General features: G+C 41.6%; 1 protein-coding gene across 12 annotated transcripts in view; it reads right to left on the reverse strand.

The window, feature by feature from the left end:
* The window catches only part of CDON (cell adhesion associated, oncogene regulated), a 98,753-nt gene that overhangs the window by 40,137 nt on the left and 30,722 nt on the right, over positions 1–27,894 (reverse strand). For all 12 annotated transcript variants that reach the window (XR_004288976.1, XR_004288975.1, XM_032356534.1 and 9 more), the window contains 9 exons: positions 22,925–23,052; positions 20,763–21,035; positions 19,152–19,298; positions 18,151–18,294; positions 17,009–17,296; positions 14,826–15,095; positions 8,344–8,694; positions 2,154–2,443; positions 698–872 (listed from right to left, as the gene is read on the reverse strand). Coding sequence is in view for 10 of the 12 variants with exons in the window: in XM_032356534.1 (XP_032212425.1) it covers positions 698–872; positions 2,154–2,443; positions 8,344–8,694; positions 14,826–15,095; positions 17,009–17,296; positions 18,151–18,294; positions 19,152–19,298; positions 20,763–21,035; positions 22,925–23,003 (2,017 nt within the window). In the remaining 2 variants the exon portion in view is untranslated. The remainder of the gene's footprint in view (positions 1–697; positions 873–2,153; positions 2,444–8,343; positions 8,695–14,825; positions 15,096–17,008; positions 17,297–18,150; positions 18,295–19,151; positions 19,299–20,762; positions 21,036–22,924; positions 23,053–27,894) is intronic.

Below are 27,894 nucleotides of genomic sequence, written 5' to 3' on the forward strand. Positions count from 1 at the left end.
ACCATGTGGCCTTCCCACTTCACCCTGGACCTTCTGCTCCCCTGCTGACAGCCCGCTGAGGACTTCTCTGGCCACTTCGCTTAAATTGTGACAACTGCTACTGCACCCACTTCCTATATCCATCCCCTAACTTAACGTCTCTTACGGCATTCACCACTTCCTAATGTACTTATAACTTAGGTGTAAGTCTCTCCCAGCTAGAACGTGAGCTCCATGAGGGCTAGGAGTTTTGTCGATTCTGCTTACGGCCCGGCACACAGAAGGCATTCAGTAAACATTAGCACAACTGAAATCCTGCCCTGTAGTTGCTATTTATTTATGTCTTACCCCCCTTAGCAAAGGAGAAGCCCCGTTAGGATGGATCTTGTCTTGAGCATCTTTGTTTTCCCTACATCACCTACTCTAATGCCTTACCTATCATAAACCCTGAGAAATACTTGGAGAATACTGAATGGGATGGCATAATATAACATGCATGGCCCCAAAAGGTACAATCATCAAATTATTTAGGGAATTTATATACAAGAATTTCGAGGCGCCGGGGTGGCTCAGTGGGTTAAGCCTCTGCCTTCACCTCAAGTCACAATCTCAGGGTCCTGGGATCGAGCCCCGCATCGGGCTCTCTGCTCAGTGGGGAGCCTGCCTCCCCCCTCTCTCTGCCTGTCAGCTCGTTCCTCCTAAGGAAGGTGATACTCACCTTTGCTTGTGCGGAAGGTGAGCATGGAGGGCTGGCCTTCACCCGCTGCGCTTCTTGCGACCATCAAAACTTCATAGAGACTAGAGGGCTCCAGTTCTGTTAGATGGAGCTCATTTTCACTTCCTGGGACTCGAACCGTGTGCCAGCTTCCCACCAGGCCAACACCATCATCGAGCTACTCAAGAGAAAATAAGCCATTGAAAAGGAGATTCGGGGAGGAAAAACCTTCCATTCAAATTGGAGAAAATCTTCAGTTTCACATGAATTTTGGTATGGAATATCCCCCTTGCAAGCAAAAGAGACATAATACTTCTTCATACTAATAACTAGAAGGAGACACGTAGCCACAACTTGGGAATTCTTAGGAATAAAAAGACTCCTGGTTCTGCTACTTACTACTAACTTATCGCCTCAAGAAAGTTATCTGATCTCCCAGAGTTTGTTTCCTTTACTCATGAAGGAAACAATAATCCTTTCTTATTGTGCTAATAGGAGCATAAAATAAGTATATAATAATCTGTATTAATGATAATACATAATAAAGTAGAATCTGTATGCACATATGAATTCTGCAATTATCCATTATCCAGGTCCAGCATTCTTCCTATCTCCACACGTTCCACATGTATTGGAGGAAATAAATTTTTAAAAGATCTAATCTGCTGTGTCTTAGTTAATGGAACCAGAAAATGACATTGGAGGGAAGTTTTTGTGTGGGTAGGAATTTCAATAAAAGTTTCTTTACCCAGAATCCTCAGGTTAGAAGCAGTGAATACACTTTCAAATATCACCATGTTCATTTTTCCAGGTATTAAATGGGTACCAAAATGGCTTGGACAAAGAAACATATTTTAATTAGGAGGGCATCTTTGGTTCATGTACTAGTCTCATTAAACAAAGAGAGGAGATTTTCTCATTTTGCTTTAATAGAAGCCTCTGGAAGGATAAACATTGAAAAATCAACTGAGAGGATCCAGGTTCACCCAAATAAATCACCAAACAACATCACATTCCAATACAATGAAGAAGGATAACGTGAAGTAAACATAACCATCAGAAATTGTGCCAGAGGACTTTGTTCAGGGTTTCTAAAAAGAAACTGCTTTATTTGCTAAATAAACTGTATTTTACTATCTCAGAAAGAGAAGGGATGACTTTTTAAAGAGTGGTTTCTAGAGCTTTGCACCCAAGGGGTTAAAATGCTTGATAAAAACCATCATGAAGTCACTGGGTTCTTAGAATTCCTATTTTGGAGGAAATTATGCCTCTTTAATTCTTACTGCTTTATAAGACTGGTAAATCCAGCATGACCTCTGGGACAGCTCTCCCAAACTCAGTCCTAGAACACTCCTGTTCTGTTTCCTGCAGCTCCATAAAAGTCAAAGATAATAAGCACATGTTCCACACACAACATTAAGGCTTGTGAAGAGAAAGCTGGCAAATGAGAAGAGGTTACCTTTCGATACTTCACAAAATAGGCATTGATGGGCAGCCCGCCATCCTTCCCGGCCCTCCAGACCAGGTGGTATGTATCAGCTGTGTAGGTCTGCGGAGGGCTCAGAATGATGGGGGCATCCGGGACGGCGGCTCCACTAGCATTTTTCTCTGGTGCTGAATCCACTGCCCTGGGGTGCTCCTTCACTGGAAAGGAGTTCAACGATCCAGCTTCTGAACCATCTCTTTTATCATTCCAAGCGGGACTGGAAGCTGTGACTGGTCCCGCTTTTGTATTTGTTTCAAAAGGAACTGAGAGGATGGGAAGAAGAGAGGAGAGAGAGCTTGAGGAAATTCATATTTTTTTAAAGATTTTATTTATGTATTTGACAGAGAAAGAGATCACAAGTAGGCAGAGCAGCAGGCAGAGAGGAAGGGAAGCAGGCTCCTTGCTGAGCAGAGAGCCCAATGTGGGACTCGAGCCCAGGAAGCTGGGATCATGACCTGAGCCGAAGGCAGAGGCTTTAACCCACTGAGCCACCCAGGTGCCCCAGGAAATTCATTATTTCAGGGCCTTCTACACAGCCATCTAACTGGCCACATGGATAATGACAATCTGAGCCCAAGAACTAAAAAGAAGGAGCATCTCAATTTATTATTCATGGAAACAGCTAACCTCCGGGAGCAACCTCTTACAGCAAAATCAATTTCAGATGCCGCAGTACAGTTAAGTGATCTGAAGGCCATTATTCTTTCTTGCTCTATGCTAGTATTCCCTTTTAGAACAATTTGCTAGGTTAACCTCGGAAGATTTTAAGTTGGAGAACACAGAGCATTAACTCCAGTTGGTAATGAAGCAATGCATTCCCTTGGAGACAAGGTGAACTAAATAGTAAGGAAAAAGTCAAGAGTGAGGCTATGACCTACTAGGCCACGGGTTTCCAAAGACAGCCCTCAGCATTCACGGCCTCCAGCGGTCCCCTCCCTGCTGAATGGGGGCTGAGCCTAGGATGGGCTTTGACCAATGAAGGCAGAAGTAAGACTGTGCTCTTCCAGCCTTGAGTCTTAAGAAGGCCTGGCACTTGTACTCTCGTGTTGCCACATACAGACAGCCAAGCTAGCCCCGCAGAGAGACTACAGGGGGGCAGGGGGAATGGAGGGAAGGAAGGGGAGGAAGCTGGGGATTCCAGCCTTCACAAAAGCGCCACATGTGGGAGTGAAGCCACTTTGGCTGTTCCAGCCCCAGGTGCCATCTGACTGCAACAACATAAGGGTTATCCAAAGCAAGACCAGCAGAACTGCCTCGCTACATCCGGTCAACCCACAGAAACTAAGAGATAACAGAGGGGCTGCTGGAGGGGGCACCTGGGTGGCTCAGTTGATTAAGTGTCCAACTCTTGGTTTCGGCTCAAGTCACAATCTCAGGGTCATGAGATGGAGCTCTGCCTTGGGCTCCACGCTCAGTGGGAAGTCAGCTCCTCTCCCTCTGCCCCTCCCCCTACACATGCTCGCTGGCTCCCTCTCTCTCCGTCTCTCTCAAATAAATAAATAAATCCATCTTAAAACATAAATAAATAAAGGGGCTACTGGAGAACTAAAATACTTACCCTACACAAGCAAAACAGTTTATATTCAACAAGAGGGGAGAAATGAAACAAGACTAGCAAAGATGGAAGAAGAGTTTACTTATTTCCAAAGCAAGCCCTCTTTCTGGATAGAATCAAAAGTCGGCTTAAGAAACTGCCACTCCAGTTAATAAAATAAAGAAAGAAACAAACAAAAAAACTGCCAATCTAAAGAAAAATAAATCAAGCCAACAGTCTTTATACGACTAAAAGCATCTGCAACATCCAGAGAAGGGAAAAATACTTTTATTTGCACTGAAAAAAATAAATAAATTGCATTTATAACCCCCCCCCAGAATTTACTGAGCACATACTATGTGCCAAGCAGTGTGCTAAACTCTTAAGGAATATAATCTCATTAAATTCCCCAAACAACATTCTTCGGTAGATAGCACCACTCCTACTTTACAGATGAAGAAATTAAGGTTCTGGGAGATGGTGACAAGAGCTGGCAGAAGAATGTCAGCAGGGCGGCTGTCAGAAATGAGAAAGCAGTCTAGGAAAACAAGTATGCGGCCAGCACCATGAAACCCAAGTACTGACAGCCTGCTTACTCTAAAGTGCTATTCGTATTGGCGACAAAAACATCTCCTATGTTTGACCACTTGTGTGGAGGAAGGGAGCAGGGGAAACAATGTGAAAGGGTTTCTTTTGCACAATGAGGTCGGATTCCTGGTTTAGGGGAAAAAAAAAAAAAAGTGGGTGTGTTTTTAGGACAACCACGGCAGTTCAGGAGAGAAGCAGCAAAAAAAAAAAAAAAAAACACACAAAACAAAACAAACCCCAAAACACAGCTAACAGTATAGGGTCAGTTGTCAGTTTAAAAGAGAAAAGGTGTCCCAGTCGCGTCCTCCATTAAAGAAAACAAAACACCAGAGAGAAAATCACATAGGAGAAAACTAATTAAGTTCATGGAGACAAACTTCAAAATATTGCTTCTGGAGCTGCCCGTGTTTACCTAGTGAGTCAGAACACGGGCTGGCTGGGAAGGGGGTGAGCTAGTGCTGTTGCTGTGGCCAGAGGGACTCAAGCAACAGGCGCTAACTCAGCTGGGTGGAGAGAATGGCTTTTATTTTTTTAATTTATTTTTATTTTTTATTTTGTTACTAAATTTTTTGTATTAACATATAACATATTATTTGTTTCAAGGGTACAGGTCTGTGACTCATCAGTCTTAACACAATTCACAGCACTCACCACAGCACGTACCCTCCCCAGTGTCCATCACTCAGCCACCTGATCCCTCCTATCCCCTCCCCTCCAGCAGCCCTCAGTTGGTTTCCTGAGACTCAGAGTCTCTTATGGTTTGTCTCCCTCTCTGGTTTCATCTTGTTTCATTTTTCCCTCCCTCCCTTTATGACCCTCTGTCTTTTTTCTCAAATTCACCATATCCGTGAGATCATATGGTAATTGTCTTTCTCTGATTGACTTATTTCGCTTAACATAATACCCTCTAGTTCCATCCACATCTTAGCAAATGGCAAGATTTGGGGGGTTTTGATGGCTGCATAGTATTCCATTGTATATATACACCGTATCTCCTTCATCCATTCATCTATTGATGGACATCTAGGTTCTTTCCATAGTTCAGCTACTGTGGACATTGCTGCTATAAACATTGGGGTGCAGGTGCCCTTCAGATCACTACCTTTATATCTTTGGGCAAATACCCACTGGTCCCACCACAGACATAGGGTAGCTCTATTTTCCACTCTTTGAGGAATCTCCATGCTCTTGTAGTAGAATGACCTTTTAATCATTAGCAGTTTCATGGATCCCCTGGGCTGGTTACCACTGGGAAATGGTATTCAGTTGGCCAAGAGTTTAAAGACCACAGGCCTCAACTGATCCAGAGGCAGGAGACAAACTTGTGTTCCAGCCGGGGTCTAACCATATAAAGTCAAAATTCCACTTCTGCTCTTTAGGATGCAGTGAGACTTTCTGTAACTTTTATTAAGAGGGAGATTCAATTCCTTCCCCTCTACTACTTCCAGTAATATAACTTGAATACTCATGAGCTACTAGACACAATTTATAAGGGCTCAATGCTACTTTCAAAAGTTTTTTCACATACGTTACTTCAACTTATCTTCAAAACAACTCTGTGAGGGCACCCAGGTGGCTCAGTCCATTAAGCACCTGCCTGCGGCTCGGGTCAAGATCGGAGGGTCCTGGGATCGAGTCCCATGTTGGGTTCCCTGCTCAGCAGGAAATCTGCTTCTCCTCTACCCTTCTCCACTGCTCATAATCTCTCTCTCTCACACATTCTCTCAAATAAATAAATAAAATCTTAAAAAAAAAAAAAAAAAACAACCTGTGAACTGGTCAGATGAGACATCTTTTTTAAAGGTAGGACACTTTTTGAATTGGAAAAGAGACTGATAAAAACACTACTTTTAATGGCAACAAATTTAATGACTCTGAATTGAAACTAATTAAACAAGGAATATAACCAAACCTGTCAAAGCCCTTCCCACTGTGACCACTCACGCCAGCCACCCTCCCCAGACTGTCCCCCCTACTTTAGTTCTGAGAGTTACAACCCACTCTATAAATATTTATACACCCAACACCTCAAAACCCAAGGTCTCTGCTAAGAGAAGGGGTGGTCATCTCTCTCTTTGACCTTGCTTACTCCACTCTTCACAAAAAAAACAAAGTAAATAAGCACTCAGCCACCTTCTTTGAGGATTCTTAAGATGACTAAATCAGTAACTATTCCTTCCGTCCCTAACCACTACCTGGGGTAACTACCGTGTACTATTCATTAGATAGCAATAATTATAACCTAATACTTTCTACTGCCAGACACCATTCTCAACACTTTGCACATACGAATTCCTTCAATTTTCACGTCCACCTGATGGGGAGGGCCTTTGCTATGTCTGTTACACAGATGAGGAAATAAGCAGAAAGGAGTTCAAGGGTTTGTCAGGTCTCAAAGCTCCTAAGTGGCACAGCCAGGAAGCTAACCCAGCGTACAGGCTTAAGCCCCGCAATACCTCCACAGAGGGGCACAAGAGGATAATGGAAGTCCCTGGTCTTCCCTACTTCTCCCCACCTACAGCTTCATCTGGAGCTAGAGGGTCCCTATGTGCATGTGAATGGAAATACATGTGTACACATCCAACCTCGTCTACTTCGCCTTCACTCCTGTGCAAAAGACTGCCCCCCTGGCCACTCTTCTGGCTTAATGGTCCCAGCCACTGGTGGTGCGGCCTGCACTCTGGAGGACAGGCCATGGAGAGAGAGAGCTGTGTGGAACCAGACTGTGAACTAATGAAAGCAAGGAATCCCAGAGCCCTGTCCTGCTCTATAGAGGGAGGAACATTGGGTGCCAGGCTCTGGGTAAGCACAGCCCCTTGACCCCGTGGACTCTTTGACCTGTGGGATCTGAGGGCCCAGGCAGAAGAAGGCCACACGAAGCTCTCTAAAGCAGCAGCCCACGGCAGGGCCCTCAGCTCCAAAACTAAGGGCAGTACTCTGCCTCTTGCACGACAAGTAAGGGGACAGTCTCCATGCCACTGACCACCCGCAGGAGAAGGCTGTTCTGAGTACTCACTGACAGAAGGTTTGGACTTGAATTAACCTTAATAATATTGATACTCTATACACTAGTTTCTCAAAAACTGTATAAAGCTTTTAAGACCTCCTCAACAAAAATCAGCAGAAGATCAAGAATGAATATTATATACGCAGCCATAAAAACAAAAACAAAAACAAAAAAAACCTCTGAAATCTTGCCATTTGCAATGATGTGATTGGAACTAGAGGGTATCATGCTAAGCAAAATAAGTCAATCAGAGAAAGACAGTTATCATAAGATCTCACTGATAATGAGGAATATGAGAAACAAGACAGAGGATCATAGTGGAAGAGAGGAAAAAATGAAAAACGAAACCAGAGAGGGATACAAACCATAAGAGACTCTTAATCCCAGGAAACAGACTGAGGGTTGCTGGAGGGGAGGGGGATGGGAGGGATCAGGTGGCTCGGGTGGTGGACATTGGGGAGGGTATGTGCTGTGGTGAGAGTTGTGAATTGTGTAAGACTGATGAATCACAGACCTGTACCCCTGAAACAAATAATACATTATATGTTAATTTTTTTAAAAAAAGAATAAATGTTATACATTCCATTAGAAAGGTAATGTAGTACCTCAGAGGAAAAGTACCTCTGAGTAAGAGGTACTGTTTGAAAGGACCACGATTCCACTTCCCCAATGCTCGAGACTCTGGATACGTACTTACCAAGGACTCCCTTGAAAAAAATGTCTGCAATGACCATTTTCGGTAGCTTAGAAAACCAAAAGCATTAATCACGCAAAGAGGTCATAACTAGGGCTTGCTCCCAAAGGAGAGCTGTCCACAGGACAACCACAGCCCTAACAAGAAAAATCAGAAAGGGAGATTAAGGTTCATCGGTTCATATGAAGACCAAATACCAAAAACTACAGTTCTGTATTTCACTATCATGGGGGGCAGGGGATGATTGCTGGACTCATGAGAATAATAGGCTTCAAAGCACTTTATCGCCTACCATTGGAGGAAGCTGATCACCTGAGAAAAAACAAGAAAGGCCACTCACCCACTGAGAGGACTGCCTCTGACCGTGTACTGCCATGTTCGTTGGTAGCTTCGCAGGTGTATTTCCCGGCGTGCTCCTGGGTGACAGCCTGAATGTACAGGGAGCTTGCGCCAGCCCGGGACATGATGAAGTAGACCGGCTCCAAGTCAAAGCCCCCAGGTCGTACATGTGATTTCCGGGATTTGGATCTAAGCACTTGAGACGGATGGCTGGTTATCAACCCATGCCTGTCGTACCAACGCATGACCGGGACTGGCATTCCAGTGGCGTTGCAGGACAAAGTCACAAAGTCTCCATCTACCACCTGCGCACTGGCTGGTGATGTAATTATAACTGGCTTGAGTCCACCGCCTGTTAAAAAAGTAATTCACACACACACAAAGTAAGAACACCATTGTATCTACAATGCAAAAAAACATCAATTCATCTTACTGTATAAATGTTCTCAACGTTGTGCCCAAGTAGCAGTCTTCAATGCATCCTTATACATGTGTTTCTTCAACAGTGTTTTTTTAACTGAATGTTAAATCAACATTAACGTTATACTCAACATATAACATTAGTTGCAGGTGCACAGCATCATGATTCAACACATATATATGCTTTGTGAAATGATCACCACAGTAAATCAAGTTAACAATTCTCTAAGCAGTGTTTTACATGCAGAACAGTAGGGAGAATATAGTCATTCACAGAGATAACAGTTTCTGCAAAGTCACGTGCAAAGAGTGATACAGTAATGATAGTAATAATTAAAACAAAGATAACTCGCTTCTTTTTAGTTCCCTTCTCAAATTTAGCAAGTAAAACTGCCCATAAAAAGTAGAATTCTTTGGGCGCCTGGGTGGCTCAGGTTAAGCATCTGCCTCCAGTTCGGGTCACAATCCCAGGGTGCTAGGATCGAGCCCCGCATTGGGCTCCCTGCTCACTGGGTTGCCTGCTTCTCCCTCTCTCTCTGCCGCTTCCCCCGATTGTGCTTTTCTCTCTCAAATAAAAACATTTTTTAAAAAAGTAGAATTCTTCATTCTAGGCTCCTAGACATCTCCTACTTGGACTTCCTGTCTTCTAGGAAAAAAAGAATGTATATAAAGGAATCTGTTGCAAGCTTTCCACCATGTAACCCATACACATCTGACCACTCTAAGTACAGAACAGGCAAAGCCAAAACCTCAGGCTTTAAACATGAAAACAGTGTGAAGGAGCATAAAACAGAATAATACTCCTTCACAAAAACGTAGTTAACTCCTGGGTCGGGGGAGGGAGGATATCTGATTACAAAAATCCTGGGAGAGAAACCAGTTCTGTGTAAATGTTGATGAACGTATTTCTTACCAAATACATGAACAACACTTTTTTCCCAAACGATGGTGACACCAACTCTTTCCTTGTGGTCCTAGGTAGGTATCATTCTCTGGAGATTTTTTTTTTTAAGATTGATTTATTTATTCTAGAGAGAGAGAGAGAGCAAGAGGGAGAAGCAGAGGGAGAGAGAAAGAGAAACTCAAGCAGACTCCAGGCTGAACACAGAGCCTGATGTGGGGCTCGATCTCATGTCCCATGAGATGACAACCTGAGCTGAAACCAAGAGTCGGGTGCTTAACTGACAGTGCCACCCAGGCACCCCTGGAGCTATTTTTAAGTGCACCTACAATGGAATATTAATTACAAATGGCATTTTCTCCAGCGCAGCCTTTTCTTCTTCCGGCCCTACTTCCTACATTTGACAAAACCATCACTTGGTATAAATATATTTCTGAATTTTTTTTTAAAGATTTTATTATTTATTTGACAGAGAGACAGAGATCACAAGTAGGCAGAACAGCAGGCAGAGAGAGAGAGGGAAGCAGGCTCCCTGCTGAGCAGAGAGCCCGATGCGGGGCTCGATCCCAAGACCCTGAGATCATGACCTGAGCCAAAGGCAGAGCCTTAATCCACTGAGCCACCCAAGCGCCCCACATTTCTGAATTTTTTGCCAATCTAGTCAGTGTAACAGCTTGCCTCACTGGGCATAACCTGCCTCTCCTGAGTACTAATGAAGTTGAACATCTCTTCACCTATGTCACTGATATTTTCCTTCCCTTGTGAAATGACTTTTGTACATATTTTTTATCTCTTTTGTCATGGTTCAGAGTTCTTCAGAAATTCCGGATACTGTTCTTTTATTAGTTCTACATGTTACTAGTAGCTTCTCACAGTGTATTGCCTTTCTTTCCATTTTTAGTGGTATCCTTTAATAACAAAGATGTTCTAACTTCAATGGAGTTGCATCAATCTTTTTTAAAAAATTAGCTCAAAGTGTCTTAAGTTTTGAAACCCAATCAGATAGACACTCTCCTGTATTTTCTTCAAAAATTCTGCCATCTCAGGGTGCCAGCGTGGCTCAGTCGATTAAGCATCCGACTCTTGATTTTGGCTCAGGTCATGACCTCAGCGTTGTGAGATCAAACCCTGCATCAGGGCCCCGTGCTCAAGAGGGAGTCTGCTTGGGATTCTGTCTCTCACTCTTTTGCTGCCCCTCTCCCAATCCCACTTACACTCTCTATATAAATAAATAAATTTATTTTCTTTTTTTGTCATCATTCCTTTCATAGATGGGACTTTAATTCACGAGGAATTTGTCTTTGTATACATTATGACTTAGGTATTTAATTTTTCCTCATTTTGACAACCAGTTATCCCGCATCAAAACTTGAAACGGATAGCCTCCTCTTCGTCAACAGCAATGTGACCTAAGTCAAGTCCTTACGTGCAAATGTCTCTTTGGTGGTCTCTGTCTCATTCTAAGAGACTATCTGTTCCTGCACCAGTACGATATATTTTAATTGCCACAGATTTTTGTGTACTATTATCTGTAAAAACAAGTCCCCCGTGTTCTTTTTCTTCTTCTTTTCCTATGTCTTAGCTATTCTTGGGCCTTTGCTCATCCATATAAATTTCAGAATCAGTTTGTCAAGATTCTCAAAATATTCTGATAGGATTTTAACTGAAATTGCACGAATCTACAGCAGAGGTTTTGAAATGACCTGACAGCTGTCTAATACTGAATTTGGGTTATCCACCAACTGGTCTACCTTTCTAAGTTACCTGGGTCTTTTTAATGTTGCTAATACTGAAAGATCACTTTTAAATTATATTTTCTGTTTGTTGCTGCTTATAATGATTAATTTTATGTGTCAACTTGATTGGGCTAAGGGAGGTCCAGATAACTAGGCGTGTCTGCAATGGTGCTTCTGGAAGAGATCAGCATTAGAGCTAGTGAACAGAGTACAGCAGATGGCACAGCCCATCATGGGTGGGCACCATCCAGTCTGCTGAGTGTCTCATAGAATAAAAATGCAGAGGAAAGGTGAATTCTTTCCCTGCTAAAGTTGATCCATCTTCTCCTGCCCTCGGACCCCGAACATCAGCCCTTCTGTTTCTCCAACCTTCGGACTTCAGTCAGGACTCACACCATCAGCTCCTCCGCCTCCCCACAAACACATCACACTACTGGCTTTCCTCCTTCTCCAGTTCCATAACCATGTGAGCCAATTCCTATAATAAATCACCTCTTTTTTATATCTTATATATTCTAATGGTTTTGTTTTTTGGAGAAACCTAATACACCAGCATATAGAAAGACACTGATTCTTGCTTGTTGGTCTCCCACCAGCCACCCTGCTAAATGCTTTTATTATTTCTAATAATTTGCCAGCAAATTGAGAATTCTCTATGTTGGCAATCACGGCAATTATAAATTAATAATGATTTGGTTTCTTTCTTCCTTATCCTTATATAGTTTATTTTTCTTGTCCTTCCGTGGTTAGAATCTCCAGTAGGATGATAAACACAAGAGATTTTAAAGAGAATGTTTCCAGTATTTCACCACTAAAAGTGATGTTTCTGGTAAGTTTCTTTTAGATACTTTTTATCAAATTAAGAAAATTCCCTTCTATTTCTATTCTTCTAAGAGCGTGTAACAGGGATACTGAAATATGTCAAATTTTTCCACCTCTATTGATATAATCATACTATTTTCCTTTTTTATTCAAAAAAAAGGATGAGTGACACTTTAAATTTTCTGACAGATTCCTGGGATAACTCCTTAAGCAAGACAGATTTCCTTTTCTTATATATGGATGGCTTGCTAATATTTTAGATAGGATTTTTGCATCTGTGTTCATAAACGAGACTGACCTTTGATCTTCCTTTCTTATGCCATTCCCTTGTGATTTTTAGAATCAAAATCATACTGACTGGAGAGTTCCCATTTTCTACTTTTCTCTGGAAGGGTTTGTGTAATATTTGGAATGCCCTGTTACTTAAAAGCTTAGTAGAACTCTCCACAAAACCTGCTGGCCTGGTGTTTTCTCTGTGGGAAGATTTTAAACTCCTAATCAGTTTCCTCTGGATAGTACAGAACTATTCAGGCTTTTTAATTCCTTTTAAGTCACAGCCTTACTAAGCTGTATTTTTCCTAAGAATTTGTCCATTTTTGCCTATATTTGTAAGTTATTGGCACAAAGTTCAGCACATTCTTACTTTTAGTCTCTACAAGACTTTTACTTTTTGTTCCTGTTATTATTTATTAATATTTTGCCAAAGATTTATCCATTAGATTTTACAAAGAACCAACTTTTTCTTTATGGATCCTCTCTCCTTTATCTTCATTTTCTGTTCAACTGATTTCTGCTCCTATCTTTATTATCTCTTTTCCTCTGCTTTAAATCTCTTCTGTTATTTCACTTAAGCTCACTAATTTTCAGTCCTACCAGTTTTCTTATGAAAAAAACTTTTCTTTATAAGCATTCAAGGGCGCACATTTTCTTCCAAGTTCTATTTTTGCTATATCCTACATGATTCAATCTGTGGCATTTTCATCACCAAAGTATATTAAATTTCCATTATAGCTTTTTTTTAACTCCACTATTGAGGAGTATGATTTTACATTTCCAAATACATGCCAATTAAAAACTATTTATTATTAACTTCTAAAATAATTGCACGAAGGTCAGAGAATTGGCCTGCATGACACTGACTGTTTAACACTGGAAACAGTTATAACTCATAGCCAAAAGACTGATTTCCTAATATATAAAGAACTACCAGTCCACAAGAAAGAAGACCACCAATCTAATTTTTAAAATGAACAAAAGACAATGAAAAGTCAATATATGGGAAAGCAAATTCAAATGACTCATACCTGTGAAAAGAAGCCCAATTCACCATAATAGAAGAAACACAGATCCAAAGGTACTTTTTTTAACCTAGCAGATTGGCAAAGATTTAAAAAACAAATAACACTCTGCCTTGGTGAGGATAGGAGGAGACAGGCAGTTACACGTTGCTGGTCGGTAAGAGTATAAAGACCAGTAATAATTTTTTTTTAAAGATTTTATTTATTTATTTGACAGAGAGAGAAATCACAAGTAGGCAGAACAGTAGGCAAAGAGAGAGGAGGAAGCAGGCTCCCGCTGAGCAGAGAGCCCAATGCGGGGCTCGATCCCAGGACCCCGAGATCATGACCTGAGCAGAAGGCAGAGGCTTAATCCCCTGAGCCACCCAGGTATCCCAACCAGAAACGATTTTGCAGAGCAACTCAGTGATATCTACCCACATTACCAACATATACCTGCTTTTATTCAGCAAGTGCATTTCTAGGAACTTACTGTACAGATATTCACAACTGTGTAAAATAATCTATGCCGAGGGATAATTGTGGTATAACTCCTTAAAATGGCAAAAGATTAGAAACAGCCATCAATATGGTACTAGCCAAATCATTACAACTATATCATGATATACTAATAAGCAGCAATTTTAATACAGGAAGATATCCAAGATATGTTAAGTGAAAAATTCAAGGTGAAGAATACACCAATGTTTAGGGGAAAAAACAAAGAGATGTTATTAAAATGCACACAGACATGTTATGTGTGAGTGATCCTAAAGGCACATACAAGAATATTCAAGAAACTGATAAAACGGGGTGCCTGGGTGCCTCAGTGGGTTAAAGCCTCTGCCTTCAGCTCAGGTCATGATCCCAGGGTTCTGGGATTAAGCCTGGCATCGGGCTCTCTGCTCAGCAGGGAGCCTGCTTCCCCCTCTCTCTCTGCCTGACTCTCTGCGTACTTGTGATCTCTGTCAAACAAATAAAAAAAATATTTTTAAAAAAAAAGAAAGAAAGAAACTGATAAAACTAGTTAGTTCTAAAAGCAATATGGTTGGCTGGGGAATAGGAATGAGAGATTTTTACCATATGCCTTTTAAACTAGGTAGTAATTGTTTAAAAAAAAAACACTGAAAAAAATTTTTTCCAATGAGATTGGTCAAATAATATTGCTTCATCATGGAACTAGAAAGGAACGTGGGAAATAGGCATTAGTTTTGTTATGGTAATAGGATTATACCTTTTTAGTAAAAATGTTGTATTTTCAACCAAAACAAAAGCTTATCTGTAAAAGTAAAACTCCCTACGATTGCGTGCGGGACGCAAAGCCTACCTTTTTCAATCTCAAGTCTCCCAGTAGACTGTATGAATCCAATCCCATTATCTGCTACACACTGATACAGCCCCGAATCTTCCAGGGTCACACCGCTGATTCTCAGTCCATTTCCCGCAGTGAGATGTCGTGGGGAAGGACGAACAGGCTGCGCGTTATGGAACCAAGTGCGGTTGGGAGTTGGGTTCCCGTGAACCTCACAAGTGAATTGTACTGTGGCGCCCAGAGAGACGGTCTGATCCTGTAATCCTTTTGAAATTGACGCATTTTCTGAAAATCAAACAAATAAATTAAACTCGAGCCCCTAAGAGGTACCTTCTGAAATTACCACACGAGACACAGAAAATCTTTCCTCTACCAGTAACTAGTTGAAACCAAATTGCCTTGTTCACTCACATTCTCCCATCCGCTGTGGTCATCAAGAAAAAATTAGAAATGTATCTGAACTTTCTTCTAATAGGATAAACCATATGTTACTAATATGTCATTGTCTCTTTTTCTAGATCTCTCAACCCACTTAATTCACACACACACACACACACACACACACCCCTTGGGCTTCTCTGAGCCTTTGTTTCAGGTGATTTGTTTAAAATAAATAGTTTCCCTGGATTTCACACTAAACAAGAGCCAAAACAGAAGAATGCTTATTTGCAAGTTAAATTCTTTCCAGGGTCATTTCTGCCTTGGTTTTTTTTTTTTTTCCTTAAAGATGTTATTTATTTATTTGACAGAGAGAGAGAGATCACAAGTAGGCAGAGAGGCAGGCAGAGAGAGGAGGAAGCAGGCTCCCTGCTGAGCAGAGAACCCGATGGGGGCTTGATCCCAGAACCCTGAGATCATGACCTGAGCTGAAGGCAGAGGCTTTAACCCACTGAGCCACCCAGGCGCCCCCTGCCTTAAGTTTAGACAGATACTTTAAAATCCATCAAGTCACTTACACCTAGAAAAAGCAAATTATTTACCAACATTTGTAACATCTGCCCAAGTTATTTGATTATGCATATTAATCTAGACCTGATTTTCACTGCACTTTAAAGCTCACCCGCCATACCCTTCCTTACTTCCTGTGTTACTAGGTCAGGCCACTGTTGCAAAGAAACGCATGTAGAAGTTTATGAAAACTATCTTTACTATGAAACCACTTACTACCTACTATTTCTGGCTTGCATGAAAATCTGTTTTGATGACAGAAAACATGTTCTGCTGCTAGACATGAGGTAGGTAGCGGGAAGAAAGGAAAGGAGAAGCTTTGAGATACAGTGTATATATAGAAATGTGGGTGGAAATAATGCAAATTTTATGAGCCAGATACAGTAAAAGCATCCCAAAAGGGAAAATAAAATCAAATAGTTTTTTTTATGTTTTTTTAAATTTATCCACTTGACAGAGAGAAAGCGAGCACAAGCAAGGGGAGGGGCAGAGGGAGAGGGGGAAGCAGGCTCCCCGCAGAGCAAGGGCCTGAGGTGGGACTCGATCCCAGCACCCTGGGATCACAACCTGAGCCGAAAGGGATGCTTAATCGACTGAGCCACCCAGGCGCTCTGAAATAGATTCATTTTTGAGATGACATCTCTCAGTCAGTACTCTTAGTTACTACTGCCAGGTACGGCACACTGATACAGTCCAGACTCTTCCATCCCCCTGAATTCCCATCTCTGTCCTCCATGTCATGAGGAAGGAAGAACAAAGTCTGGATGACATAAGCAGGTTGGGGGTGAGGTTCTCATGAGCATCCCAGGTGAAATGTTCTATGCCACCAAGAAAGACTGTGAAACTCTGCCAAATTCAGCAGGCCTTTAAAAAAATGAAGCTTGTTCTGACTACTGGTATAGGTGTTTCCAACTAGTCCCTGTTTCATTGATAGTTCCCAAATAGATCTTCCATTCAAGGGCACCTGTGTGGCTCAGTTGGTTAAGTGACAGCCTTCAGCTCAGGTCATGATCCCGGAGTCCCGGGATCCAGTCCCGAACTGGGCTCCCAGCTCCACAGGGAGTCTGCTTCTCCTTCTGATCTTCTTCCCTCTCCTGCTCTGTCTCACTTTCTCTCTCTCTCTCTCTCTCTTAAATAAATAAATAAATAAAATCTTTAAAAAAAAAAAAAAAAAAAGATCTTCCATTCCAGGATCAGTTAAGCCAGGAAATCAGCCTGACTTGAAATCCAGTTTAATAAGGAACACTCACCTAGTACATTAACCATGTAAGTCACACGTTGTATGTCTCCAGACTTGTTTCCCACTATACAAGAATAGTTTCCAGAGTCCGCTGGGTCAATGCTGTCTGTGGCAAGATGAGAATACAACCTTCTCCAATTGCTTCCCGGCATAGCATCCTGACCATCCTTTAGCCAGTGCACTTGAGAAGCTGGGACCCCACGCACCACACACTCCAGCGTGACAGGGCTATGAGAAAGGACAGCTAATGCCTGTGACAGGGTGGGGTGCAGAATGTGAAAATCCTCTGAAGAAGGGCCTGGAAAAAGAACACAAAAGATTTTTTATTATTAAATATTCACGTCTAAACTCTTCCTTAGCAAATGTGTGAGAGCCTTCCCAACTTCCCATTTATTCTTCTTTATGCTACGAGGTCCAACTTGTAGCTAATTCATTTTTAGTTGAGAATTAAAATTAAAACACCTGGTGACGCTTTAGAGCTATTTCTGAATTAGCGGTTGAGAAAATGTTAAATTTCTGACAAGACCAGAAACCAGTACTTTGTTTTGCTTTGACTATTAGTTCTATCCCAGTTCAGCTACCATACCCTGCAAGAGAAAAACACGTAATTTTTCATAATTCACAGTTAGCCACCAATTTGATTACCATGGATATAAAGTTACATTTTCTCTGTAATTTCTTTTTACTTGAGTGAAGGGTCAAGTTCTCCATATGCTTTCCACTCCGTCAATCTTGACCAAAATTCAATTCTAAAATCCATTATCTTTTAAAAACATGTTCAAGGGTGCCTGGGTGGCTCAGTGGGTTAAGCCGCTGTCTTTGGCTCGGGTCATGATCTCAGGGTCCTGGGATCAAGCCCAGCATCAGGCTCTCTACTCAGCAGGGAGCCTGCTTCCTCCTCCTCTCTCTGCCTGCCTCTCTGCCTACTTATATCTCTCTCTCTGTCAAATAAGTTAATAAAATCTTTAAAAATAAATAAATAAATAAATAAAAACATGTTCAACACCATTCCATAATGCATTTATGTATTTAATGTTTTATAAGACTCTCTTACGATAAGCAAAGAAGATGAACTCTGATTTCCCAATGTTTTATAAGGAAGGCCTCTGAGGTAACTTCTTCCTAGTTACCATTATTCTCTCAAATACTTACGACTCACAAGAAGCTTTCGGCCAATGGGTTCAACTTTTAATTCATTTGTGACAGGATTAAAAGCTGCACATTTATATGATCCCTTGTCTTCTAAAGATACATTCAAAATCTGAAGATTTCCCGATGGAAGGATTAAGTAATTCTCTGAGGAGAGAAGGGAATGCAGTTAAGCCTCTAGAAGATACCAATCACAACAACTGAAGGTTGATAGTTGTGCTTTAAATTCAGACGTGAGAAGAGCAGCAAGTAAGCAGTCAGGAAAAATGCATTAAATGAAAGAAAGGGAAAGTCAAGGCGGGGGGAAAAAAGTCAACAGTACTAGAGGAAAAAAAATTAAACCCAGCAGAAACATCTGACAACAGATCATTTGTTGAGAATGCTGAAAGCACAGGCGTATTTAGAAAGAGACAATGACCAAGGCTACCACCTTGAGCAGACCTCCACCTACAGCACTGATCCCCAGTGTCCATTAATGCCTATTCTTTCATTTTTTCTCAACAAATCCTGCCAGCGAGGGCCCAGTCACAGGTGCCACAGCAATCAAGAAGGCAGACAAAAGCTTAACACTCATGCAGCCAACATTCCAGGGCGCGCGTGTGCTCCAGCGCCGGGCGGGGTGGGGGGGGATGGGTGTGGCAGACAAAGGGGTAAATAAGACACAAGCAAACAAAACTACATATAACACAATGCTGTGGGAAGAAAAAAGAAGCAGCCAAGTAAAGGGGACAGAGAGCAACAGAGCATATGGGGGCCATGACAGAGGTCTTCTCAGTAGAAGAAATATGTGAGTAGAGACCTGAATGAATGAGGCTGTAAATACTTATACACTGTAGCCACTTGTGCTTGTCTCCACTTCGGAGACCAGAGACAATCAATATAGCTTATGCATTATTTTTTTGGATGCACAGTCCCTAGCACACAGAGCTCAACAGCAGGCGAATGACATTTTATTCTACGGGCGCTCTATGGGCGCCACTGGGTTATTTTGTAGAAGGTCTCACCTGTGGAATGTTTCAGCCACTTTCCCCGGATTTTATAGCGCACCTCGGCCTTGGGGTTACTATCTGGTACCTTGCAGCCAATGAAACCAGTACTCTTTTCTTCTGCTGTAATAACATGCTTTGTTGCTGAACTGAAGTCACCGAGAACTAAAAGAAATAAGTAAATAAGTAGAAAAATAAATAAATACAAACTTGAACTCTCTTCCCCAGAGAAATTTAAAAAACCAGGAGCCACAACTGCCAACGTGGCTATTAGTGGCAGCTGATCTCCCTTTACAGAATGGTGTGATTTTTTTATCTCAGAAAGTAGCTGGGGTAGGGCTAGAGCTAAGTCATGGCAACTTTTTCCAGAGGTCAGTGCTTCTAGAAGACTACAAGAAAAGCAAACGGCTCTTAAAACATCAGGGAGAGGGGCACCTGGATGGCTCCATGGGTTAAGCATCTGCCTTCAGCTCAGGTCACGATCCCAGGATCCTGGGATCAGGACCGTATCCAGTTCCCCGGACAGCAGGGAGCCTGCTTCTTCCCTCTCCCTCTGCCTGATGCTCTGCCTACTTGTGTGCACGTACACTCTCTCTGTCAAATAAATAAATCTATTTAAAAATTAATTAATTAATTTTAAAAGGTCAGGGAGAACTATAAAGTATAGTCCTCCCCATTCTGTTGAAATAAACCCTTTTCAAATCCAGTCCCTCATCAAAACTCATGTTCCCTATGCATCTTTATTCTGTGGGTAGTTACTCACACTGCAATAAAATGGTTCACAGGAATGAACCTAGGACATTGAAAAACCAAGCAGTGTATCATTTCTCTCTCGATCCCTCTCACTACTTAAAGTTCGCTACAGATGGAGCCACTTTATTATCTCCAAGGCTGAAAGCATTCGGCCGCCTGCCACTAGGAATTCGGCCTTCCAGTGTGTGTCTTGGAGCGGTCCATGGGTCACAGCTCTACAAAAACATTTACTCTTCTCGGTTATGACAAACTCACGACTCCTGGGGAATCCAGATTTGTTCTGTAAATAGGGGTGCCCTTACAAAGACATTTTCCATTACTGGAAGCCATCACCATTTGAAAGGCAGATGGCTCAAACCTACTAAGAAAACCACCACATTCCAGATTTTCCATAAGTTCAATACTCAGCATTCCTCTTGCTACGGTCAATTTTTTTTTTCCTGCTTCTTTAGCCTGGTTTCAATTACATAAATTAAAATCACTCGGTAATCAAGACAAATAAGACCATTAGATAGGAAAGATAAAGGACTACAGGAAACAACTGAGTATCAAAGGAGACAACAGCTTTTTTGTTGCTGTTGCTATTAAGGGCTTTTAAATATTCACAAAGGAATTCAGAATTCGCGTTATAAAACTGTGTTCCTAACAAAGGAGAAGTTATTTCCATGCCCGCTATAGATGAAGACATGAGGTTAGGCTCACAGAGGTTCAAGGACATTTCGCCCCAGTTAAACACACAGCAAGAGTCAAGGCTGGGATGAGAACTCCAATGCGTTTACTCCACAGCCCACGCTCGGAATTCCCTCTATAAACAACGCACGTGCTAACAGTAATTCTAGGAAAAAGCATAGATATCAGAGACTAAATTCAACTCACCAGCAGTGGACACTGTCGCAGGGCTGCTGACAACGGCACCGATGCTATTGTTGGCGACGCACTGGTAGGAACCCGAAAGGGAGGGATTAAGAGACACGATAGTCAAAGTCCCCTGATGAATCTTAATCTGTTCCATGTTTCTATCCAGTCTTTTTCCATTATGCAACCATGAGATATGAGCAGTCACAGGTTTAGCAGAACAATGTAGTACTACGGGTCCACCAAGTTTCTGGACAGCGGACAGTGGCTCAGAAATAAAATAAGGTGCCAACCCTATAAGGAAACATTCCCCATGTGCCAAGGGGCAGGGGGAGGGGGAGAGAAAGGAGGTAAGGGGAGAGAGAAAGAAGAGTGTATTGAATACATTTCATCTCAATCTATGTAATCACAGGCAAGCCCTTATTTCAAAATACCTGTTACTATTCTTAATGCTTGTAAAAGTTCTAGGAACATTTTTATACACCCGTTTTTGGAAGGAAAAAAGGGCAACATGTTAACCTAAGACTTAGTGATTAGGGTAGAAGAGGGGAGAAACCTTCTGATATAAATCAGACAACATACCAATTCTGTAAGGAGAAATGGCAAATGGCTCTTTTTATGAAGTGGTTTCTAGGGAAAGCAAGTTAAGAATCTGAAAAATTGAAGCTAACTTGCAAAATTAAAAAGAATTCTCTCCTACATCAGCAAGGATTTGATTTTAAACTAAGTTATTCTATAAATAATGGCTACGGTCTTACTACTTCCCTTTAATATAAAACAATGTCCAGTCATGCTGAAATACAAAGTCTGTCCTTTTTGGGGGGTGTAAAGCTAAGTACAGTGTCAATTTTAAGTTTTATTCGGTGTTTAGAGTAGTTTTATATGTGACATCATTTCCTCAGCAGCTTGGGGGAAAGGGTGCATTCTCGCGCCAACGTATCAAAAGAGATGTCCCCTGCCCACCCAAAAGGGTGGCGGGAACAAGAATACTGTTAATCTGGGGGGATAAACTACTTGAAAGAAAAAAAAATCAGTAAGTTGCTAACCCTACTTTCACAGGATATTTCACTAGAAATGAAGATTGAGGGACGTGCCTCTCTTGACTAAAACCTGAGGTGGTTTGTTGAACAAAAACAGAAATAAAACCAGATCAGCTTTTTGGCTTATAAAAAGTCATACAGTATTCTTTTTTTTTTTTTTTCTGAAAGATTTTATTTATTTATTTGAGAGAGAGAGCATGAGAAGGGAGAGTGGGAGAGGGAGAAGCAGACTCCCTGCCGAGCAGGAAGCCCAATGCAGGACTTGATCCCAGGACTCCAGGATCATGACCTGGGCCGAAGGCAGTCGCTTAAACAACTGAGCCACCCAGGCACCCCGTCATACAGTATTCTCAACAGTGATAATAAATATTACTTACTGAATAAACATCGCTTGTATTTCTATATGACTTCTATAGGAATTTGTACATGAATCTAAAATAAGAATGCCTGAGTGCCGTGTGCTGGGCACGGGCTTATGTACACATTTAACTATCTATGTTTTTAAGCTTTTCAGTAACAGAAAGTGGAGAGAAACTCAGACAAGGTTATGTGAGAAAGTGGCAGTTCTCTCCAAGAACCAAGTTCTCTCCAAGCTGAGTCCTAAAACATGCTGATTCTAAAATTTCTTCAGTGGTGTGGAGTCAGCATTTTATTCTTGTTACAATTTCCAAATTCAGACATTCGCAACATATCCTCTTATTGAAAAGAACGTGATAGGACGATATTTGTTTTTAAGGCAACAAGAGGAATAAATTTTAAGGACAATAACAGGAAGGCCTGTCGAGGCCCAGAAGCACTACCAAGAGATCCTGAAATTGCTGAATGAATCCGTTTCTAAATCATTCAGCTGGGCCAAAGAAATCTTAGAAATGCCTTTGGAAACTATGATCGCTGGTGAGGATTTGAAGCTGAAGTTTGTTTCTTTATAGGATTAAGAAGAGGAATAGTTGGGAGCTTGGACAAGACCATTCTTGGGGGTTAAAGGACACACGTATGGTGGCTGAGCACAGAGTCATGTAGAGAATGGCGGAATCGCCGTATCATACTCCTGAAATTAATACAGCACTGTATGTTACTGGAATTAAGGTTCAAAATTTAAAAAAAAAAAAAAAAAAAAGAACATGACCATTCTTCAGCTCTTACCTGAATTCACAGAAGGGCACAGAACCGTGAGAGTAACGAGGTACAGCAGTGTCTGTAAATGCCAAGGATCTGGATGCATAGCGCCAGATTACAGAATCAGGCAGGACAGACTTCCGGGCGTTGGCTCACTGAAAGACGTACAGGAAAAAGAAAGGAGGAAAAGGTCATCTACACCCCCAAACAGCTGAAATCTTGTATCTGAACAGTCCCAGTTGTGAGCATGATGGCTGCCATTTATTTTGAAAGCTCTGTAGAGAATGTGGCAGATACAAGGCATTCGATGACCCGTATCTTCCCAATTCACACTAATCTCTAGACACTAAGCTAACGGGAGTTCTGCTCATCCTTCCAAGGCGCTAAGACAGTATCTCCTATTATACAGAATCCATCGCTCTACATGAATACTTGATTCAGCTGCCTGTATGCATTCATTAGTACTTGTACAAGCATCTAAAATTTACCACCACCAAAATGCAACCCCCCTTTGCAGTCCTAAAACAGAAACAGTAAAAAAAAAAAACAAAAAACAAACAAAAAAACCCAACAAAATAAAAACAATCATTTACATAGTGTTTCGTATGTGCCAGACACCATTTCAGTGCTTTTTGTAGACCCACAGACCACTACGGTGAGACTAGACAGAAGTGTGGCAGGAAGGGAAGAGGGAGACCAAGTAGGAGGTAATGTAGTCACTCAGGAGAGAGAGGAGCACATGGTGGTTCAGACCTGTGAGTCAGCTGCGGAGGTGGTAAGGAAAGTGGACTCAGAATATATTCTAAAGGTAGAACTGACAGAATTTGTTCAACACGTGGCTAGAGGGTAGAATTGAAAGATGTGTCAAGGATTTCAGCTGTTTTGGGTGTAACAGAATCCACAACAGCTCTGTTTACTGAAATGGGGAAGCCCAGAAGGGGGGAGATGGACTGAAGAGGTTAGTCAGCCGTTCTGTTTTGGGAAGGTAAGTCTGAGATACCCACGAGGCATCCGAGTACTACTATCAAGTCAACAAGTGCATAATGGGGTCCAGAATTGTGTGAAGTCAGAGCTGGAAATAGAGATGTCAGAAATACAGACATCAGACCCATGAAAGCCCCAGCACTAGATGAGCTCTAAGGAAAATATGATAGGAGAAGAGAGAACAGGCAGGAACCTTGGGATACTTCAATCTTTAGAGACTAAGCAGAGAAGGAAAAAGCCAGGGAGACCATGAAGAAGTAGCCAATGAAATAGGAAGAAATCCAGGAGAATGTTGTGTCCAGGGAGAAAAATGGCGAAAAAACCTATTTCTAGAAGGAAAGCACGAGCAACTATTGGAAACACTGCTGAGAAATACAGTAAGGCTTGAAGGCACCGTAACGCACAGGAGATCCTGACAAGAATGGTTTCAGTGGAAGAGGTACTAGCACCTGATGGTCGGTTCAGGACAGAATGGGAAGGGAGGAAATGAAGAAAGCACAGGAAATTCCTTCTAGGGCTTTGCTATAAAAGCAGAAAAATAGGGAGAATTGCTGGAGACACACAGCAGTCAAGGGAAGGCTCATTTTTGTGTTTCTTTAATGCAGAGATAACACATAGAGCTAAGGCTGAAAAAAAAAAAAAGATTTCACAAAACCCATCCCTAGTAAAGGATGTGGGTAGAAATCGCAATCTTCGGGGCGCCTGGGTGGCTCAGTGGGTTAAAGCCTCTGCCTTCGGCTCAGGTCATGATCCCAGGGTCTTGGGACAGGCTTTCTGCTCAGCGGGGAGCCTGCTTCCTCCTCTCTCTCTCTGCCTGCCTCTGCCTACTTGTGATCTCTGTCTCTCTCTCTCTCTCTGTGTCAAATAAATAAATAAAACCTTTTTAAAAAATCGCAATCATCTACTGCTGGTGGAAATATTGGTAAATCCTTTCTGGAGGGATTTACAATATCTATCAAAAATCATTCATTCGTGTGACAAATCCTTATGGAATATTTATTACTTGCCAGGTACTATTCTAGAAGCTAGCAAGAGAGCAATTTAAAAATATATAAATAGGAATAAGTGACACAGGCAAAAATGTACCCCATCTACTCTAGTGGGAATGGACAATAAACATGACAAATAAAATTTCTAGAATTAACAATGTCCGTGCCACCTTCCAAATATGATTCATTCCTCCTCTACATGGCTCTACGCCTTGGACACCTATCTACCCGTGGACTCATCACTCTGTTGTGAAATGTATCTGGTTACATAACTATTTCCTCCTCGAAGGCAAGAACGAGCCAGTATTTAACACTGTAAATTCTAATACCCAGCCAAAAACAGGCGCCAAAGAGACATTTTTCAAAATGAAAGGAATACCTCAATATAATGTAATTCCCAGAAGTACCTTAAAAAGTAGTATTTAATGAGACCTGTCATCTCACATGAATTCGGCATATTCTAGCTATATATTTTATTCCTTCATCCGTTCATTCACTCATATACATGATTTTTAAAATCAGCAAAAATATTAATAGTGCCTACTCTATGCCAGGCACCCTGCTAGTCTAGGGATCCAAAGAGTGGTTATTATGTCTGCAAATTCTCCCCCACATGCCTACTTGGCCAGGGCTAGCCACTGAATCTAGGACTATGGAATATTAATACAACAAAATGTAACGAGAAAGCTACATGAATGACATTTTAGAAATGGGAATTCTATGTGCATATTCACGTATGCAAAGGTCAATTCTAACCTTTGATAAAATCAGGTAGAAATACACTTGTGGAGCATAACAAATAGCATGGAGGACATGGGGAGATAGAGAGGAGAAGGGAGTTGGGGGAAATTGGAAGGGGAGGTGAACCACGAGAGACTATGGACTCTGAAAAACAATCTGAGGGTTTTAAAGGGGTAGGGGGTGGGAGGTCAGGGTACCAGGTGGTGGGTATTATAGAGGGCACGGATTGCATGGAGCACTGGGTGTGGTACAAAAACAATGAATACTGTTATGCTGAAAATAAATTAAAAAATTTTTAAAAAAGAAAAAGAAATACAATGCATGGACCTTAAGTGTGGCTTCTAATTCAGCAAATAACGTCTCCTGAGATCTGTTTCCTTCTCTGCACCATGCGCTCCAAAATCTAGGAGTTGCCAATTCAAGTTCATCTGGATCACAGATCATCAGATCACGGACGCCTGATAAGTTTTTTCTTGCTGACCTCTTTCAAAAAGTGGGAGAGGATACTCTGGTACCACTCACTGGTGGAAGAGGCCAGCTGTGTGAAAACCTTTTTTTTGGTTTATTTGAATTCTCACTTGGTTCAACGGCAAGGACTGACACACCACTGGTCAGCAGTCAAGGCAAAGTAAACATTCAAACAACTTGTTAACAGGAGCCGCAGTCCTGGGAGAAGGGGACAAGGAGGGGCGTTCCTTTTGCCAAATCTTTCCTCAACGATTTATTTATCAGAAAGCAGTGAAACAAACAGCAGAGTCAACTTTAACCCCAGCACATGATCTGCTGAGTTACGTTACAGCTGTCCTTTAAAACTTCACAGCTCATTACTGCTACCTAAACAATCCCACAGGATCATCTGGGATGAATTCTATCTTTCCATTGGGTTCCTTGCAACGTGCTGTCAGTTGAATTTGGGGGCTGGAAAGAACTTCCGACTGTATCGTAAGTATTTGGTGACTTCGTTGACACCCAAGGAAAGCTTGCTGCGTTTGTTAGAGAACAGTGATAACGAGAATGAGGGCCTGGATTTCATTGCCAAAGGAGTCAGGTAGCTTGAAGTTACGTTCGACAGCCACCAACCGTGACCTAGGTCTGATCTCACAAATAAACATTGCTGACCACAAGGAAAGTGGGGTGATATATGAAGCAGAATATATCCATTAGCACTCCTGGAAAACTGTTTAATGCTATGTCACTTCCAAAAGTACTATCTTGGTCCCCCCCCCCCCCAAAAAAGGAAACTCTTAGTGTTAGTGTTACTGTTACTATTGAACTAAGAAGTTACTGGAAAACAACAACTACATGTATATTTATATATAATGTAAATATTTCCGTATTTCCCCTGCACTGCTTCAACAAATGGACAATTTTGTTTTGTTTTGTTTTTCAAGATTTTATTTATTTGACAGAGAGAGAGAGAGATCACAAGTAGGCAGAGAGGCAGGCAGAGAGTGAGGGTTCCAGAAGTAGGCTCCCTGCTGAGCAGAGAGCCCAATGTGGGGCTCAATCCCAGGACCCTGAAATCATGACTTGAGCCAAAGGCAGAGGCTTAACCCACTGAGCCACCCAGACGCCCCCAATTTTTTTTTTTTTTTTTTATCAAATTTACCACAACAGAACAAGTCTCCTACTGTCTTCTTACATGTCTTAACATGTATGGTGCTTTTCCTCCTTTTCTTTACCTACAGAAACCTACCCCAGCAAGGGAGATAGCAACCTTAATTTTCTCTGCATAGAAATTGCTACCCCGTCCTCCTCATACACTCTCTTCTGATCTGGAAACAGGGGGCAGCATAGGAAAGGTCCACGGAAGGATCACACCCGCCCACTGCCCACACAGCGTTTCTGGCTTCCTACTCGCCAAAGGCTGTTTGACCTCCGTTCTAGCATACACAACATCCAAATATTCTCATGCAACAATTAAAAACAGAATTGTGATTTAAATCATATCAGATGGAATAGGATTCTGAGTTAAATTATAATGTCATGTTTCAAACTTCAGTGTTTTTCTCATTTAAAAAAATTTTAAAGCACCCAATGTAGTTAACAGGCAGATGATATTTTAAATAAAATATTCAAGTTTTCTTCACATATTCAACAATGAATATATTACTTTTATAAGTAGAAAACTCTTAACAGAAATTTTCTATAAATATTCATTGACCAAAAAAACCCACTACACTTTCAGCAATGTGTAGAACACAGAACAAAAACGAGTAAATGCAATTCTACCACCTAAAGATAACACATAAATATTTTGATGCATTTCCCTCTAATCCTTTC

Source organism: Mustela erminea, chromosome 9, assembly GCF_009829155.1.
Source record: "Mustela erminea isolate mMusErm1 chromosome 9, mMusErm1.Pri, whole genome shotgun sequence".
Classification (NCBI taxonomy): Eukaryota; Metazoa; Chordata; class Mammalia; order Carnivora; family Mustelidae; genus Mustela; species Mustela erminea.